We start from the raw sequence: 20830 nt of genomic DNA on the forward strand, positions 1-20830 counted from the left end.
TGCCCCTCTAACTGTTCTTCTGATTATTATACGTCATTGTGTATATTCCTCTAGAAATAGTATGTTATAGGTACATATGGATAGGATGTGGTGTGTGTATGTATGAATATGATGTTGCATGTGTGGATATGGTGTAATTGATATGGTGTGATGTTATCTATGTACCTATAGATATGACATATTGTGTGTGTACCAACATATGATAATTTGTGTATATACCCATAGATATGACGTGTTGTGTGTATGCACTTATAGTTATGACGTGTTGTGTGTATGTATTTATAGATATGACGTGTTGTGTGTATGCACTTATAGTTATGACGTGTTGTGTGTATGTATTTATAGATATGACGTGTTGTGTGTATGCACCTATAGATATGACGTGTTGTGTGTATGCACTTATAGTTATGACGTGTTGTGTGTATGTATTTATAGATATGACGTGTTGTGTGTATGCACTTATAGTTATGACGTGTTGTGTGTATGTATTTATAGATATGACCTGTTGTGTATGCACCTATAGATATGCCGTGTTGTGTGTATGCACTTATAGTTATGACGTGTTGTGTATGCACCTATAGATATGACGTGTTGTGTGTATGTATTTATAGATATGACGTGTTGTGTGTATGCACTTATAGTTATGACGTGTTGTGTGTATGCACCTATAGATAGGACGTGTTGTGTGTATGTACTTATGGATATGACATGTTGCGTGTATGCACCTATAGATGTGACATGTTGTGTGTGTGTACTTACAGATATGACATGCTGTGTGTACGCACCTATAGATATGACACATTGTGTATAGTGATGTTAAGGTGATTTTGTCACCATGCAAGACAATGATTTTCCATACATAGTAAATGTTCATTGCTGATCAGTCGATAGCTGTTCTCTAAGATTGCTGTTATATTGCTAACACTCAGCTAGTACGAGGAAGACAGAACTATGCTGTGAGGTGAGGGTATTACATAGCCTCAGGATTACACATCTAACGGTCTAAGCTGTCTTAGCCACCAATTCAACATCGGATCCATATAAACAAAGGTTATACAATACTGCATATGATCAGCGTCGCTTGGCTATTATGGCCATCATATGCACATGAATGCTCTGATATTCAGCTAGAGAGGACTATAGTTGAGGGTAAACAGTGACAGCAAAAGACTGTAAAGTGACAGAATCAGGTAATAGCAGATCTGATGACAGAGTTGATGTCATAAAAACGATATTAGTAAGTCGGAACGCATTTGGCTGCACAGGGGTACAGGTGCAATTGTAAATTAACACTGCAACAAAAACATTGCAATGTGCAATTTTGAAGCATGCACCATGAGTGAATCAGGGAAACAATTGCTCTGTGTACTTTATGTTGTACATACATGTATGTAGGAAGGGTAAATGGTCCCAGCGTGTTAAATACCAAAGAGAATAATACAAATCTTACTCTATTAAAATGTGATGACACACAATTTACTTGTTGATAAAACAGTTTGATGAAAAATTATTGGAGAAGGTAACAAGAATATAGGCGATTATGAACGCAGAAAAAAAGTAACTGATTGTCTATGGAACCCCTGCAGGTAATAGAGCAAATATAAATCTTACTATGCAACAAATATAGACAGAAGGATGCAGTTTGCATCTAGACTGAAGCCAAAGGGTGTTGACTAGGGAGTATCTGATGTGTAGTGTCCAGCCTATGACATTTACTCTCACTAATACTCTAACTCACACTAATACAGGCGTAGTTCCATGGCTACTATTGTATGGCGTGAGGTGGTGCATAGTACCTTCCATCACAATTGCACAGAAGAGAACATGCTACGCTACAATATCTTATCTAGCTTGTATCACATCCTTGACTTGGTCAGTTAACCAATCAACTCCCTCCGCTAGTCCTTCACCAGTTAATGCATTGCTGGCACATATATGCCAAGGCTTGTCTCTTATATCATCAAGCACCATAAGCGTAGACACCTGCATAGAATGATTGCGTAAGATTGGAGAGATCTTGTGCAATAATCAATTATGTAATTTTAAACATAATGATATAAATATCAGAAAATCGCCAAGTAAAACAAGCATAGGTTTTTATTGCATTGGAGTTGTGACACTCAAGCTAAAATGCAAAAGACGTGTAACACTTGCTCCAGGTAATGTGGAGAAGGTAACTCCTCCAGGTCCTCCAGGTAATGTGGCACGCATTACACTGATGACGCTTCATAACAGCTTTAAATTGCTGAATAAACTTACTTTTAGCTTGTCAGTAAAATTCTATTATTAACATGTTTTGGCAAAAGTTAAAATATTCATAACACACAAGTCCACACATAACATTGTAATTGTTGTAAAATATGTCAAATACAAAAGCTGAGAAAGCAAGTGTTAGAAGTATACAACAGATATAGTATTTGTACACTGTGATATAAGTTGTTCACTTTTAGGTAATCTGTTGTATAGGTCTTTGTGCTGACCAGCATCATGCCATGATATCACAAATTAACTAATTATTATGCAATGTTTTGATTTTTCTTATCGATATATTCTTGGTTTTTATCGAGGTTGATTTGTTATTGCCCAACGTTTACTAAGTTGTAAATGTGCTAGCACCCTGACGCTAATCAACTACTTTTAATAAAAATTAAACCTGAAACCTCTAGTAGTTTCTGTACGTTTTAATTATAAAACTAAGAATACGATGAAATAAAAAAGTGCAGCTACTTTTTGCCAAACATTTAAACAATAATCTTAGTACTACAACGTGTTTTAAAGTAATCTAGGCCAGAGCAATTCCAACAACACAAGAATGCTATATGCGAACAGGCTTTACGTATAACACGACTGCGACAACACAGGAATGCTACATGCGAACAGGTCTTCCTTTACACGTGTACATGTTTACGACATACGAAGTGACAGCTTACTTTGACACTAGTTGCAGCATCTCTCATATCCATCTTGTTAGCAAAGAACAATATTGGTACTTTTCGGCCAGCTATATCCTTATGTTGTAATATTTGGTCTAACTCATCTTTTGCTACCACCATGCGCATCTTGTCACTGCTGTCTGTAACCAAAGAACAGCATTGAGTATTATTTTTAATTACAGTTAACCACCCCTCAGTCAGCCGAGTGCAGGTCATACGAGTGCAGGTCATACGTAGCAGAACATCACAACAAAAATGTCATTCCTTTTAGCCCAATAATAATGTTGTGTTTGCAATAGACATTTTAATTCAGCGAGTTCCTTATAAAAAATAAAATACAAGTCTACACCACAAAGATTGTCAGATTGTACCTACCAATCACAAATATTATGCCATGACAGTCTTTGTAATAATGCTCCCAGAGAGTCCTGTACCTGCCCTGACCAGACATGTCAAACACTTGAAACTTGAGGGCTTTTGTGGAGAATGACTCAACACTAAAACCAACAGTTGGTACGATCTCATGCCTCTTCGATTCAGCTGGCTTCAAATGATTTATGATGGTTGTTTTCCCTACAAGCGAACTAGTTGAGTAACTGGTTTGTGGTGTTCAGCAAGCACCTCACCAGGCCTTCCTGAGAATTTGAGGCCAAACAAAGAAATGAGTGAAACATAAATAAGGTTTCAAAGAAATTAGTAAGAATGTAAGGTGAAAAACAAAGTCATATGAATACCATTTTGAAAAATAACTCTATGCGCTTGATAATTGCCCGCATACATCATGATAACTGTAGAACTCAGCGCCATGAAATTAGTTATCATTAGCAAAATATATGAATAATAGTAAGTAATAATGATATAACAATGTAACGACAAGTGAACTTGGACATATGGTAGTAGAAAAGAACTACGAATGATGTCTATCAGTGTGGTAGTTTGTTTTATGATAATCTCTGTTGACTAGCCTGCATGTTCTTACGTGTATATTTACTTATTGCAGTTATTTTTCTGTCACAAAGTAAGAAGACTTCTAGTCTTGATGACTTCAAAGTCTTCTAGTAAGAAGGCTCACAAGTACGTAGACCCGGCTCAAAAACAGTCCAATCCAAAAATCACTCCTAGAAATATACAAGTTGCGAGGCTGCTCAAGATTCTCAGAGCTGCTCTATCATTAGCAAACTGTTTTAGACACAATCTACTGTTTTAAAACATACTTAAACTAATCAATACAAATCCTGTCTATATTTCTTTATTCCAATTGGTCTCAAGTTCAATGACTGTTTTCTCATTCCTTGACCAACACTGCTTTCTTCAATCATCATTTTTTTCTAAGCATCTTGCCAGCTCAGCCTTTGCAATAGTTCATTTTCTAATTTACTTGAAACGTAAATTACTTAGCCACATTGGATACACTGACTCACAGGTGTTGTTACCACGACTAACATGTACTGACATACAGTATCTAATCAGTCGCACCGCACCTAGAACAGTACTAAAAGTATTAAATGAGTTGCAGTTTCTGGTCAGTTATCCATTTACCAAATCTTCTTTCATGAGCAAATAGCCCTTTAATGGTGAGCTTAAATATAGTTCCAACATCTAAGGAGATCTTGGAAATTACCGAGTTTTAGTCTATTACTAACTTACCATAACTATATTACGCATGACACTGAATGATTATCACTCAAAAGCATTCTGCCAACGGAACTTACAAGTTACTTTGGCTTAACCGGTTCTGGTCACCAAATTCTAACGCGGCAAATATAATGCAATATATATTTCAGCTAGTTATTGTGTTAGCCCGACTTATTTAACAGAAAAGTGAGCACAGTCTGGCTGCAACGCTTACCGCTGTTATCAAGACCGACAACCAGAAGATTTGCCTCCTTTTTCTTCAGCCCCAAAAAAGAGGCAAGTTTATCAAAAATTCCCATGTCATACAAGCTTCTACAATAATATACAACTTTGATATATAACACACACGTCAATGTCAACATTGTAGCAAACAATTAAAGTTTAAAAAAGCAAGTCAGTAAAACAAATTAAACATGAATTACATAACGCCAAATGACACCACACTTGCGTATTTTTTGTTTATTTCAATTTTCTTTATAAATATTATCATTTTAAGTTTAATTAAAATCAATCAACCAATAATAATGAAAAATAGCGTTAATAACTAAATCTATGTACCATGCTGGTCTTGTACGAATGTTACCATGGAATGAAAATGCTGAACCACAATGCACCATTGACGCATGCGTATTATGACTGCTTAACGTGCGCAAACATAAACCTCAGCAGGTAACCACTCCCACGTCAGTTTTGAAATAAATCTGGCTGTTGTGTGCAAATGTTTTGGACTACTTAGTGCCCAGTTTTTTTACGGACACGCAATTCTCACGCTTTCCTCATGCCTTCGTTAGAACTAGAATCAGAGTAAGTACCAACAAGCAGATTAATGTTGATTTTACAGTTATACAAGTTTAAAAACTAAATTTCCTATTATATTTACCATTGCGACAAGGCAAAGTGAATCGGTTCAGTTCTCAAACTATACCAAGTGTATACAGAATAAAACCCCTCTTCACACCAAATGTTTTGCGGATAATATCCGTGTGATGAAAGCATCAGACCTAATGGTGATGGTAACCAATTTGTCTTCTATGAAGTGCTATAATTTATCATTTACGGTGACTAAAGTATTGTCGGCAAGCATGAGTTGAAAAAATTTGCTTTGTCTGTAAAAGCAATTAAGTTCATTTTAGTACGCATTAGTGCAGTAAAAAGTGATGCGTCTTTTAAATATAAGTAATAGATACCGGTATATCTCGTTACAGCATGTAAGATTGTTAGTACTGTATGTGATATAGAAAGTTAATCGTTGGTTTTTACTGAGTACGCCTACTTCATGTAAATCCTATGTAATATTCCGATGTAGGCTAATATATTTATTCGTTCGTGCCTTTTATAATTAAAACGCCTAATTTTAAAGCGTGTGGCTTTCATCAAAAGTTTATTTAGGGATGTTGGTGATGTTTAGTGATGCTGATTCGGCAAGCCAAGTTCAGCTTTACATCTGTTTTACAAATAGATTTTCGTGATGCTTTTGGTATATTATGCAGCAGCTTTCAGGAGACTAGCTTATCTGATACTTACTTTTATAGGGCCAAGCCAAGTTGGGCAGATCAAGTAGAAGAAGGAGATCATCTTGGTAAGTATTACATCACGTTTAGTGTGTAAGGGGCAATTGCGTTATATGGCTCCGTATTTCACCATATATATATATATATATATATATATATATATATATATATATATATATATATAAAGCAGATTTTATGTACTCATGTTCAATATACAGATCTGCCTCCAAGGTGTGAAACTTTTGACAAGAACACTGGCACCAGAGTTGTCACTGAATATAAAATTGATGATGATGGTAAAAAGGTTAAAGTTGTAAAGACCTACAAAGTGGAAACAAGAAAAGTGTCCAAGTCTATCGCAAAGAGGAAGGTTTGAATATTTTTATATTTAAATAAGAGTTGTTTGCAAGTTTTAATTTCGTCGTATATTTTTTAAGTTAGTTTGTTTTTATGTTAATACATTTATCACTATTGATATATGTATTTAGTTCTGGTTCAATAAACAATAGGTAGAGTTTTCCTACGAGGTTTTCCTTCAATGCACTGATAGAGTGTTTATATACTCCTCCTTTCTAACTCACAGACTTTGCCCAGCTCAAATTTTTTATTACAAAAAAAGTCTGCATGTACAGGATCTCCTAACTTTAGCTGCAGTAAACTGTTAAATCAGTCCATATTTTTAATTTTTTTATTATTATATGTGCTTGTATGATGTATTGCTTAGGCAGTAGTGAAAATATGTACTCATCAACTTTGCAACGCGCTGTTGTTTAAAAAGCAGCGTGAGGTAAATAAATTTAAAACTGGCATCGACATGTGAATCAATATTTAAAAAAAGTTAGTACGGTGTAAAAAAGTCATCAATACCTGTAATTGTATTTACTATTTTGTTATGAAGCTCGTTTATGCAAATTGTTCGCTTTTGTGGACCATTTGTTAGCAGTTTATACATAGTCCATACTCCCTTAGCGTCTCAACTCACAAATGACAGTCCAAGAAAGACTGATTACATTTCATCTTAGCATTAATGAGAAAACGAAAAAGTAGTTAGTCATTGCTTGTAGGAAGTATTGCAGTGAAACCTATGTTCATCCACTTTCATTGATGTAGTTGCATGCATTAATAACAATATAGCCTTGTTTCTAGGCTTGGAAGAAGTTTGGTGAGGCGTCGTCAGACCCCCCAGGTCCAAACCCTTCTAACACAATATGTTCTGTGGAAGAAATTTATATGCAGTTTGTGCATACAAAGGAAGCTGCGCAGGAGGCGGAGTCAGAGACAGACCCTCTGGCAGCTCTGAAAGGTAATTCGGGACAAGACATAGCACAAGCATCTCTAGAGCTGATCTCCTTTTTTTGCAGTTTAGGTACTGCCCTTTAAACATGGCTGCTGATATCTTTTCAGGATATTCTAAAAGAATTTAATTTAAGTTTATGTGGAAAGATCTAGAAGATGCTATCTGCTTCATTAGAGAACTTAGTTCATTTCTCCATTATTGTTAACTGAATGACTGAAAAACTATTGATAGGGTACATCAAAATTGTGTCTGTTTGTTCCTAATCAAATTGTCAGGTTACTTAGGCGTTTTAACGAGCAGCTAATTGTTGTTACACTTGTTCCGTCTATTTTCACTCAAGAATGTTGAGAAAATTTTGAACATCTGGATGAACCTGTTTTTGTTCCATAAATGGTACTTGGTTATTTATTTGCAAACATGTAAAATATATTTGGTGACCATGCGGGTGGTCTGCAGATACATTTTGTTTGTACTCGAACTATCCTTCAATTCATTGTCACATGACTGTGTTAACCAGAGTAAAGTACAACAGTAATTATAGTGATGTTGACACCACGTGATACAGCGCGCCTTCCCAGACCTTTTTCCTAAAATGCCCCTGATTTCATGTTTGCTTTAATGAGTAAACACATGCATGACTAATAACAGGGAGTTGTCACATCTGTTATATACTACACGTGAAGACTGAAATAGCAATTTGGCATAAACTGGTCACAAGTGATTTGATCTACTTGGTAAACTGAATGAACTTTATCGCCCCTTAGTTGCAATTTCAGTCTTGTGGACTCAGTCCACTTGTGGACTCAGTCCACTTGTGGACACAGACTCAGTCCACTGCATGTTCCATAGTCAGCAATTGTTTGCCGGATCATAATTAAATTAATTTCGACATATGATTGGATGAGAGTGCTGGATAAGAATTAGTGTTGCAATGGCGTTTTCATTGCCTGCATCTTTTAGCTACCTCGTGATTTACCCAAATTTTCAAAATTGTTGCTACAAAATTTAAGTACAGGAGTGGTTGTTTGTAAAGTTTGAATGCAGCAAATTCTTCCTTTCCCACTCCCTGTTCACTGTAGTTTGTGTTATATTGGTGCAGTATTAATACTGGCTGTTAAAACCTGCCGCCTCTTAAATTGTAAATCATTGATTATAGATTTTGCTTATTATCAGGTCAACAGAAGATGGTGCAGTGCAGGATATGTAAAGGAGAGCATTGGACAACCAAATGTCCTTACAAGGATACCCTCGTCCCACTGCAAGAGTCCCTCAATCAAGGAACTGAGGCTACACCGCAGAATGAGTCTTCTGGTGCTGCAGGCCGAACTGGAGGCTCTGACAAATATGTTCCACCCAGTCTTAGGGCCGGAGCTGGACAGAGGAAAGACGGAGAAACGATGTCTAGACGAGGTAGGCATTGGTTTTGAGGGAGGAGTATCATCAGTATGTAGACTATTTCCTTTTCTGTTTGGCTTTGTTGAATTCTAGCAAGGTGATACAGGGGCTTTAACAACGGGAATCACAAATGGTGTTGTGCTTATGTCAAAAATTGTTCATGAAGAAAAACAACAGGTACGAACAGTGTTGTGCGTATGGAAACAATTTAATATTAAATTATTTAATTTTAATGTTTCGTGCATTCATTATTCAATATGGGTGGTGAAAAAACGAAAGGCTTCTAGTGATAGTGGAAGTGTAAAAGGAGGCAAGCCATTTCATTTGAAATGAAAGTGGCAATAATAAAGAAGCTTTTACACATTTTTATAGAGCATGTTTTATTATTTAGTGTTCTTTGAATTCAGCACAAACCAGTATAGGGGGTCCTACCACATAACGTTGTTGTCAGAATAGTCACTTTTAAAATCACTGTCGTCACTTTTAAAATTACTGTCATCATCTTTTTCAAGTTGGTAACCAAAACGACCTCTTTCTTCACATTTGATATTTTAATACAAGTATCCATTTTGGTGGCGCTTTGGTTGCGTTGAAAGCTTGAAACTTGCTTAGCTTGAACTTCGGCTAATCAAAAGCATGGCTTAACCAGCGGCCTTCACAAATTTAGGGATGTTAGGGGCGTTGCTGATTACTCCGCGAAGAGTGACAGGCGTCCTAGGTTTTTAGGGCTACACTTCTCGTAATGAATATAGACCGAGATTGTCTTTAATAATCACTCTGTCACAGACGTGGAAACGGATTTGCTGTCAGTGTGTTGTGGTTTCATTGCTGTTTCAATTCCATTGCTGTTTACTTAAAGGTTGACTTGCAACAAAATCCACATTACAGTTATTTGATATGAAAGGATTCACCATGTTTTACTCTGTTGTGTTGTAGGTGCAAAATATGTGGAAAGGTGATTACAAGCTCTTAAAAGCTCAAAAATGAACAGTTAATCGCAGCCACACGAGACCGCCGTAGTTTGGATTCTCTTTTCAAAATGGCTCAAATGTGACGCAGTTGTGAGAGATGGTTTCTGTTTACACTTTCATGCAACCTTATTCGTCGAAATATTTTCACAAATATACTTCACGCATTCAATAAAACCATGTCTATTGTTCTTACGCGTCTATTTTATCGTCATCGTAATGCTGTCACTTTTAGCAGTGATATCCTATAACTTACCGTAAAAATTCGTTTAATTTGTTAGCCTTATCTTGAAGGAGTACATATCATTGTCTGATAATCATGACGAGCCTGTTGGTCACTTGTGATAATTGAAAAGTGCTGCAGAAATTATTTGCGCAGTATTGGGTCACATGATCAGATTACGACTTGCCGATTAGACCAAACCGAACCAAAACTGTAAAGTAGCGATCATCTATATTTGATACGGGGTCTTTGGTAAAACCCGAAGTGTTTGTCATAAACTAATGCTACCATAAGTTTTATATTGAGATTTTTATTGGCTTTTCAATTCACATGAGAACATCACGTGACAATGCAATAGCCAAATTTCATGGCTACGTCATCGAAATAAAGAGATTCCAATCTACGGCGGCTTTTCGTTTTTGAGCTTTTAAGAGCTTGTAATCACATTTCCACATATTTGGCACTACAACACAACAGAGTAAGACATGGTGAATCTTTTGATACCAAATGACTGTAATGTGAATTTTATATCAAGTCAACCTTTAAATTACCAGTCAGTCTATAAATGCTAAACCAGATGCTTCAAACCGAAACTAGTGAAGTTTCATTTGATCGTGTTGATTTATGGACAAAGTTAGGGAAGGTACGGCCACGCGTAACGAATTGTTCGTTGGTGTTGACCAAAATGAACAAAAAACACAGAATTATTTGGCCGAAATTCACCGAATTATCTGTGCTGTGCATGCCCACCAAATTCGTCTACGAAACGCTTTTAATTTGCTAAACAAGTTATTAGAATATTAGCGAGCACGATTCTAGCAGCTTGTGCAATTAGTATAGTTCAAGGCACGTATCACGACACACAATAAAAGTACCTGTGCAATTCAACATAGTATACACGATGCAACTGCTTAGTTTGCGCTATTGTTTGTATTTATCGTTTAGACACTATAGCTACAAATCGTTTTTTTTTAATATTAACAGTTTCCTTTTTAGCAGCAAAAGTTTTGTGGTAGAAAGAGTTGCCATCTTTAGCGCATTCAAGTCAGTTGCATCGCATTTACTTTGTGAATTGTCGTAATATTTTTCTTGCGTGTCGCATTATGCGCTTCGGACTACATAAATTTTTAAAGTTTCTAGAATCGCGCTCGCTAACCAACAATAGCGCGACCTAAGCAATTACATCGTGTGTACTATGTTGAATTGCCTTCGTACTTTTATTGTGTGTCGTGATACGTGTCTTCGACTGTACTAATTGCTAAAGCTGCTAGAATCGTGCTCGCTAATAATTTTTTTAGCCATTTGAAAGCGTTTCGTCGACAAATTCGGTGGGCATGCACAGCTCAGATAATTCTGTGATAATTTCGTGATTTCGGTCAGAATTTAGAACCAACGAAAAATTCGTTATGTGTAGCCGTACCTTTAGTAATCCTATTTACACAATCATCGTCACCTCGTCAACGTCACCTACAGTAATAAATGGTCGTCTCGTCTGTCACTTTTCAATTATCCCTGTCATCGGGTCATCAAAATCGTCATAAAACATGGGAGGACCCCCAATATAGATTATTTGGGTAAAGTCACAGTATTTCCGTTATCATACAAGGGACATCCTGAAGCACTTAAACTAGAATTGTGCTTTGAGTTTTTGGATTTTGGTAAACAATTTTCTCATGCTGAAGCAGTTCAGTAGGATGAACAGTTTAAGACAAAAAACTTTAAAATTGCTTAAGTCAATCCATAATTATAAGGTAATTAAGGCCCATCATACAAGGGACGCAGAAAAATCGCTAAAAACGAAACTTCAGTTTTAGGCTGAAAACTCTGTGAAGTATATGATCACATTTTAAATTCCTTTTAGCTGATGTTTGCTATGTATGTTTCAATGTTCAGTGTGAAAGAACTAACAGATTCCATTAATGGTTCTCATTAAACCACATATTATTTACCACTAAGTTTGATCATACAAGGGACATCATACAAGGGACATTTCGGATCACTTGATTTTTTTACATATTTTATTGATAGACAGTAAAGTATCTAGCTAAAAGAAACTACAACCATTTTAATGGAATACTACATCTAAAACTAGCATGCACTGAAACCAAAACTAAAACTATAGAGCTAAAAAATGTTGAGTTTACAGGAAGTGACCAGACATGTCAAAAAACGATAAATAATTAATATCTTAGATAAATATTGGAAATTAGATAAAGAAATGACAAATAAGATCACAAGGACATGCACCTTGCAAATTTACATGTATTTACGTTTATATTGACTGTAAGCAGCTTTGACTGCCTCAGCATTCAGCAGCCGATAGGCTCGACAATTGTTGTCGCATGGAATGAGCTTTGGGTTAATATCGAGGATAAAGTTAGAGTGGGTGACTTCGATATTTCTTGTGGTGGGCCACATCCATTTCTCTCCATTTCTATTTCTACAGAACTATTGCTCGCTTAGTAGGGGATTTTGGCAATGCCTTCTGTACCTTCCGTGATGCTTTTCCTGTAAAAAATTAGAGCACTTGGTTATTAACCTTTGATACTTTTACTTGCTACAAAGTGATAGAAGTCAAAATTTTATAACACAATTCTTATTAATTAAAACCAATGCAATTGAACTGATTGATTTTGTTATAACTTACCAAATGCTTGAGTAGTTGTGTATCCTGGTGTTGACTGATTACTGGTGCTTGCTTTCAGCTCACGAGCCTTCTGACGCTGAGCAGCCTTCTTGAGCCGTTCCTTCTCTCTTCGAGTAGCCCTTTGCTCCTCTGTAAGGCTGGCTGTTACTTTTGCCCATGCCTCGCGTACTTGTTGCGAATGCTTAGCCTTGTACAGCTCTGGATTTTCCGATTTCTTTTTAGCTATATATTTCCTTTGCGCGGCACAATGAGTTGCAGGCCTGTCTTTGACAACCTTTACCGTCGACATTCTGGTTGAGACTGGCAGCTTGTGAAAAGTAATTGTTCTATTGCATTGACCAGCAGCAGTGTCTTGACGGGATTATTTATTAAGGTAGCCAGTCAGGCAATCACAAGCCGACAATGCTTTGAGAAAATTTAGACAATTTTCATGAGGTATAGTAAGGGAATGAAAGAGTAGATGTCCCTTGTATGATAAAATTGTCCCTTGTTTGATAATTTATTTTCTTAATTTTTCTCAAGTAATTAAATTATTTAAAAAAACTAAACATGCCATCATGAACCTCTCATGGTACTATCGGAAAATCCTAACTAGAAATTTTTTCACATGATTTGTTTTCAAAAAAACCAAAAAATGGTGCCCAAATTATCATACAAGGGACACGTATGTATTTGGAACGCCTCTTAAGCAAGATTTATTAAGGTTAAACTTTGGAAACTTTTCCAGTCATAGAAACTTAACTGGATTAAGAGGTTCCTGGTGACACAATTTGCAATTTAAAATATGCATCTAAAAAAATCCAAAAAAATCAATGTCCCCTGTATGATCACATAATCGTCTCTTGCTGCTTAGTTTTCTCAATTTCATGAAAATTGTTCATTATTTTTAAAAATCATTATTAGTTATGGAAAGTTTGGACTTTTAGCTTTCCAATGATGTGTAAAACTTGGTTCTATGATAAAATTTAAAAATCACATCTTTGGTTTCACAATACTGTGATTTGACCCATTTATATAATCATTAAACATGCATCAGACTCGCACAAAATAACAAACTGAGACAACTTACAAACAAGTGCTTTTAACCAATGGCCATTCGGAACGTATCTCGTTCATAAGTTGGGGAGCGTCTGTGCTGCCCTTTGACATTACATAGTTGAACTAGCAGTAGCATTTTTTGTCGATGCGGTTACCAACTACAAACAGCCAGTTGATCACTTCAAAAATCTGGTGATAGAATATACAGTTATTGAAATAGTTTTCTCAGGTTCATATTTTATGGAAATTTTGTTATTCAATAAAATAGCAATTATAGTCTGTTGATCAAAAGAAAAGTTTCAATCACAATTTCAAACCCTCTCCTTTTTTGGGAAAGTGTTGAGACACTTTTTTTGACGTTCATTTCGTATTGAACATGAATGAGTTTAGCTTGTTCCTATGCGCCAAATAGATACTCTCTATTTAAACACTAGGTTTACATGTACTGTAAGACGTTGCTATAATGTAAACCTTTTTTAACGTAAATTCTACATAGCATAAAGAATTTAGGTAGTCTTTGCTTTATATTATGTGAGAAATTCCATATAACGTAAAACTTAAAGTCGGTATAAGTTCTCAAATTTGATTTGAATAACGGGAGTCCCGATAGCTAACTTTAAAAATATCATTTTCTCTCTTGCCCCACATGGCAGAGATTTTTTCTTTGCAACACAGACCGTGCTATCACAAAAAAGGTTAAAAAATCAATTTTAATTGATGTCGAAGGCATATGCCCTGCTCAATTTAATGTAAAACTACTGTAATTATGAACCGTAAACCAAGTGAAAGTGATAAGCATAAAATGAGCAGTTGTCGATACAAACCAGATTATCACAGTTACTGTACAGTCGTTAAATTAAAAAATTAAGCTTTTCTAAGGGCCAAAGGGTCGACTTAGAGAAGATCTTAGAACGGATTAGGCAATTTCCATGTATTTTACTGTTCGTATAGCGTAAAATCCCTATAACATGAATGTTTTTGAAATGGATTATTTATGTTGTAGAAACGTTCACTGAACATCATTTGTATGTACCGTACAGGATGATGTTATTCGATGGACTTGAAAATTTGGATTTCATGGCCAGACACTTTTGCAAATATTTAAAATCCGCGAATGGTCTTAGAGTTGTTGGCTCTTTTCTTAAAAGAATAGGGGAGAGTAACTATTACTTAAAATTAAAAACTAGTCCACATCGTAGTTGGTAAACACAGCGGAGTCCCAAATTCTTTGGTAACCATCGTCGGGAGTTGGAGTTGCACTACATGACAAATGAATAAGTGTATTTAGTTTGGATTGACTTACAGCTCAACATATTTGAATTTACAGTGCATAGATGACAGTTGTTATTCTTGCTTGTGATGGTTTGGTGACTGGTGAGAAGTACTCTGTAGATGTTCCTGTAAAAGTGATTTCCGCGTTTACTAGGAAATATGAAGTTGTCAAGTGGTGATACTAGAGTTAGTATTAGCTGAACGTGTTGTGTTTCACAGCGTCCGCATGAAGTACATGTAGCGCCATTGTCAGGTCACCATGAAGGTCATTATCGTGCTTCTACAGTTTCTAATAATTTTTTAAGCAAAGCGCTGAACATCTTCTTTGTCTTCTGCGCATCGTCTTGAATGCTTCTTCTTCGTGTTTGTAGTTCGACATCATGTGCTAGCTTAGTTATACTGTTTTAGAAACCTTCTGCACTGCGTGTCATGTTTTCTGATGATTGTAGATGACCTTGCCACAATTCGAGTTACTAATCTCTCAGAAGACACAAGAGAAGATGATCTCCAGGAGTTGTTCAGGCCATTTGGTAACATCTCCAGGATATACCTAGCTAAAGACAAAAATACTGGAGCCTCAAAGGTGCTTGTGCATGCCTGCATTTGTTTGTCCGTTTTACATTCATATGATAATTTGGCTGTGCAAACAGAATTCACCTGACTTATAAGTATTGTGTTTGTGCAAGTTATATGTATTCTCTCTTGCAGGGCTTTGCTTTTATAAACTTTCATCGTAAGGAGGATGCTGCACGTGCAATAAAGGGTGTTTCTGGATTCGGATACGATCATCTCATCCTCAAAGTTGAATGGGCCAAGTAAGATACCCTTTCATTGCAGAAACAGGCTGCTCATACTTGTCTCTTACTAACGTGCCAGCAGTAGAACAGTTCCATTCTTTATCTGTTAGGTTAACTGTAAAACTGCACATCACGACTGTGGTATAAATTGCAAAATCTGTGCTGGAGGTCCCCGGGCGTAATGAACAGTGCGTCGTTTTTTCCTCACTTTTCCTTGTTTAGCTGGAACTTGAATATAATGCACGCACTAATATATACATGTATATATATTTCTCAAAGTGTATGTGGGTCTGTCATTTCGGTTATAGCTATAGCGCAGGCTGATTATTTTACTGATGCATCCCTTGCGCTGCGATGCCCTTATTAAGAAGTATTTTTTCAAAGTTTTGATGGATCGCTTCTGGTGGAACAGTAACCTTTTTTATACACACTTGTATGCAAGAATTGTTATTATTAATTCTACATATTCAGGATTTTTATTTTGTTTTTTTCAGTTGTATCATTGCCAAATCATATTTTATATTAATCATAGCAAAACCGACTTAATTTAGCTATTACTTGCTAATTATTTTACATTTACTTGTAAACCTTTTTATAGTCATTTTATTTTTCTTAATTTGACTTGCACGAAACATTTTCCGCATGATATGAAGTTTAAAAGTTGTTTGACAAAGTTTGAAAACCTTAACAGTTGTTTTTATTTTCTCTTTTAATTTATTTCAATTACACAAAACACTTTTCTCATGATTTGTAGTTTGAAAGTTAGAATGGCAAATGTTGTTATATGTTAAATATGAATCAATTTTCTGTCCAAAAACTTTTTTATTACCCGGGTAACACCGGGTAGCACAGCTAGTATATATATATACATTGTATTAGTGCCTGCATTCCGAAATTCCAGCTAAACAAGGAAGAGTGAGGAGACAAGGACGCATTATTCAGCCTTTACATATATATATATATACATATATATATGTATATATATATAAAATATATTAAGAACTGAAAACTTTTAAAATATTTTTTCTACTTAAAGTTTCATGGTTGTTACCATTCATCAGGTAAAAATCATTTAATTTTACCTGATGAATGGTAACAACCATGAAACTTTAAGTAGTAAAATGTTTTAAAAGTTTTCAGTTCTTAATATATTTTATATAAATGCTCTATTTTAATATTGAGCACTCTCTTCTAGTGAACTGCAACCTTATTCTTCATCAGTATATATTATATATATATATATACACTAGTACGCTTGTCAGTCCCGTGCACTGTGAGAGATCGTAATGAGTAATAGCTATGCGCGTAATTAATTCGTGAAGTGGCAAGTCGGCCGAGGGGTGTAGAGTTAGTGCTCCTGTCAATAAATATTTTTCCAGTCAGTTTGATGTTGTTCTTTGGGGTTACTACAGGTCTGTTTTGTGCGTTCGCACGAAACAGACCCGTTAAGAACAGTTAACCTATTCCAACACTCGTTATTCATAGCACTCCTCATTTTTCAGAGCGTGGAGTGTCTCCCATCAGAGTTGAATGAACCTAACCCACTGATCAATCTATACTTTACCAGCGAATAATAATTAAAGGCCTGGCTTGTGTAACATATAATTTACAATTACAGTGTTCAAGTTTTATAGTGGGACATGAGAATTTTATTAGCCATATATAGGAATGATTTTCATTTATGCCAAAACCAATAGATGACTTTGTCTTTTTCAGTTTGACCTTCACGCAATGGTGCAGTAATGGTGCATTCAAATGCTGCCAACTACACATTTTTATTGCTGCTTATGCAGCGCTTAATATGAGTATATAACGGAAAGTAAAAAATGGCTGTTTTTATATCTCAAGTCCAACAAATATGTCATACATAATCAAGTATGATAAATGCAAAGTTTCAAGTTATGTTAAAGTGGCTATATCGCTTGTCTATTGCTGTATTCTGGCAATATAATATTGCTAGAGGCAATAGATAGTTGGCTACATAACTGCACCCGCAATATTTCACATTCTGGATGGACCTTTGCTCTCGGTTGTGCGTATGTGTGCCAATAGTTATGCCTAAATTAGTTCATGAGTAAATTCTCTTGATTAAGCAAAAGTTTTCTGCTCAGTCACTATTTGTTGCTGTTTTGTTATACTTATCTCTAGCTTGGGCACTTGAATTTTAAAAGTGTGAATGTAGTCATGTTTTTGCAACCGGCCAGTATTAGTGAAACCAAACATGCCATGCTATCATGGTTTCTCTCGTCTCTACTCTGTCTCATATATTCACAAACCATTCAACCTCCAGATCTACATGATCTGGCTGAAGATTGTGCTGGTTAAATTTGTGCTGGTTTAATCAAAATCAAGATGCGACATTCATGTTGGTTTGGCATGTTTCTGTGTGAGCTGTCATGACATTAGACAAAATGTCAAGCCTGAAAAAGTTCTTTCTGCCTAAATTTGTTAAAATGCTTGTGTCATGCCTCTCATAGACAGCATGCATAAGATATTTGTCTCAAAAACGATCACTTTACTACAGCCTGTCACTTTGTAACACATCTGATTGCGTGATGCTCAGAAAAACCTGAATTGAATGTGTAACATTGGCCAGCTTATTTTGGTTAGAAGTGAAAAGAAGAGAATAGCGTTCCAAGTCCCTACCGTAACGGTAGTAGAGCACAGCAATCTAGCACAGCAATCGTATTCCTTGCTAAAGCATATTAAATCAATTGAGCTCAGCATAAGGGTATCATATATCATGTATCATACTCTGTATGCGAAGACTTGGGTGTTGTGGGAGAGCTAGGCTTAATACTTTTTATATAATGAGTGTTTTGGTCCTGTGTAGATTCCTACAGTGAGTGGCTGCAGCCCATGAAAAAATATTGCTTTCTAAACCACCAGTGGGGCCTTATTTACAGCGGTAAATAAGATGTACTGTGAAGCAATAGTGACAGCACAGAAACTCACCAGTAAATTTTTGCTCAATAGATGTATCCTCACTAGATTTGTCAGTTCTGTTTTTCGCGGATTGAGACATGATTGTGAGGTTATGTTGAACAGACTTGTTCATCTAACTTTTCATGCCTCGTATTTGCAGCCCTTTACAAATTAATCTAGTTTGGGACAAAAACTAGAGAACTTGGGACTAATTAAACAAGTTTGAGAAAAACTGAATTTTTTTCAGTCAGCCTAGCAAGGCAACATTTTATTTGAATCCTGTTTTATCCTGAGTGTTCTAAAATCGTCAAAGCAGTCTATAAATCTCAGTCTTTAGTTTACACGAGTCTAGGGTGCTATTTAAAGCGGGTAAACTTGGCAGGGCGAGTGCAGACTATACATGGCAGACCTCATATAGTTTATCTCCTATTGAGTTGGTAACAATATCCTTGACAGTCTCTGTGTTTTCCGATAACAAATTATGTGGACATGGAAAAGAGAATTCTGTATGCCCTGCGAAGTTAGATAAACAGAACTATTGGCTGTCACTTGTTGACACGCTGCATCGCTTGTCCTCCTCCTTCGCACGGCTTATGCAAACACGGCTAACAAATTAAAAGCTTAAGCCTATTTATTGCTGTTCAGACTATATATTCCAGCATCGGCTATATATATACATATACACCGTGTGTGAGTTCATGACGGCAGCACTGCATCAAAACGGAAATGATCGATTGTCGCAAAATCAATGAAAGGTTTGGTTTTTATATAGTCCATGAAAGCTGATGGGTAGAATTGTTTATAGACTTCTCTTTGTTACGCACCTATGAAATATTTTCCCTGGTAAATCTATGAGAGAACTATGTGCAATATAGGCTACTACATAGAACGTAACCCGGTGTTATGGTGATGCTGATCGTTTTAAGTTACTTGTAGGTATCATCAAGTTATGGATGTCATGTTTGTTGTTGCACTCTTGCTTGGTAGGCCTATTACTGGTGCATCTTGTCTGAGCTGTTCGCATATTTTCTTGTACCCTTTTGTGAGTTCTGGTAGTTTATTCATTGGTTTATTCTTAGGTAGATCATCTCACCAATAAGTATCTGTAATATTACAGTAGCATGTTTTTAGCTCATCTTATAAGACGGACTATTACTTAATCTTTGCATAAATATCCTAATTACAGATTAAAAATGTTTGTACATGGTGTATTGTGGCTGGGTATATAGAATAATGCTACTATGGCTTGTCTGTTCTACTATCAAGGTCCCATCTACTCATGTACATATATCAAATAATGCTACCATTGCTTGTCTGTTCTACTATCAAGGTCCCATCTACTCGATGTACATATAAATTCTAGTTGTAAACAGAAATTTTTTAATTCTGGGAAACCAGTTATTTTGGTGACCTTCAACTAAGTGAATGCTCTGATTAATGTGTAATAGGCGATATCTGGATTAGTACTAGAGCTAGACAATCTTAGCAAAACTCACTAAGCATGTATGTGATAACTTTCAAAAGCCTGTAGGTCGGATGCCTTTGTAATTGACATCTGAGCACTCATCAATGTAATAACTCGCTGAAGAGTAGTTGTCTTTGAAGTTCTAGCCATTGTTCATTTTAAAAGTTCGTGGCAATATACGTTTGATGAAATTTGAATCGTTTCCGGTCTGAACCAGGTTTGGTCATTGGCTGAATCGAAAGTCGTCTAATCAACTTTCAATGCCCATAACTCCAAACAGAACCCTGAGTCTTTTTCCACTCATTTTTTCCAATAGACAAGTATGACCTATGCTGACGCTGACTTGTTTGTTGCAGGCCTTCTGGGGATAGCAATAAATAATAGACTGACATGCACGCGCTGAGGCTATGCAGATGCTCTATGAACCTTTCATTCGTCATTAGCCAAGTATCTCATCCCTTTAACTGTAAAGGTTTATGAAAACGTATTTTTGACTATATGAAGGTTGTATTGATATTGTGCAAAGAGTTTCAGTTATTATTAAATAAAATATTTGCAATCAATGCATGCGGTGTGTTTTTATTTTATGAAGATATTCGCTTTAGTGGTATTAACTTATTTGATTTCTCTACATAAGTAAGTTTTTTTTGCATATAAAACCAGGTGCTGTGTTTACTTAGAGGCATTCATCGTTATTCGCTCAAACAATTCAGTTGATGTGTTT

General features: G+C 36.0%; 2 protein-coding genes across 2 annotated transcripts; one reads left to right on the plus strand and one right to left on the minus strand.

Annotated features, from left to right (window-relative positions):
- Positions 1 to 1404: 1404 nt before the first annotated feature.
- Positions 1405 to 5177, minus strand: LOC137391189 (ADP-ribosylation factor-like protein 6). Its single transcript, XM_068077576.1, has 5 exons — positions 5127 to 5177; positions 4783 to 4880; positions 3309 to 3506; positions 2931 to 3073; positions 1405 to 1983 (listed from the first exon to the last, which is right to left on the minus strand). The coding sequence occupies exons 2-5, from the start codon at positions 4865 to 4867 to the stop codon at positions 1843 to 1845; spliced, it is 567 nt and encodes a 188-aa protein (XP_067933677.1). The 5' UTR covers positions 4868 to 4880; positions 5127 to 5177; the 3' UTR covers positions 1405 to 1842.
- Positions 5178 to 5264: 87 nt separating this feature from the next.
- On the plus strand, positions 5265 to 20673 carry LOC137390181 (eukaryotic translation initiation factor 3 subunit G-like). Its single transcript, XM_068076466.1, has 8 exons — positions 5265 to 5372; positions 6101 to 6147; positions 6298 to 6449; positions 7226 to 7382; positions 8550 to 8786; positions 15369 to 15502; positions 15628 to 15734; positions 20463 to 20673. The coding sequence occupies exons 1-8, from the start codon at positions 5347 to 5349 to the stop codon at positions 20485 to 20487; spliced, it is 885 nt and encodes a 294-aa protein (XP_067932567.1). The 5' UTR covers positions 5265 to 5346; the 3' UTR covers positions 20488 to 20673.
- Positions 20674 to 20830: the final 157 nt, after the last annotated feature.

This window comes from Watersipora subatra, chromosome 3 (genome assembly GCF_963576615.1).
Source record: "Watersipora subatra chromosome 3, tzWatSuba1.1, whole genome shotgun sequence".
In the NCBI taxonomy this organism is placed as follows: domain Eukaryota; kingdom Metazoa; phylum Bryozoa; class Gymnolaemata; order Cheilostomatida; family Watersiporidae; genus Watersipora; species Watersipora subatra.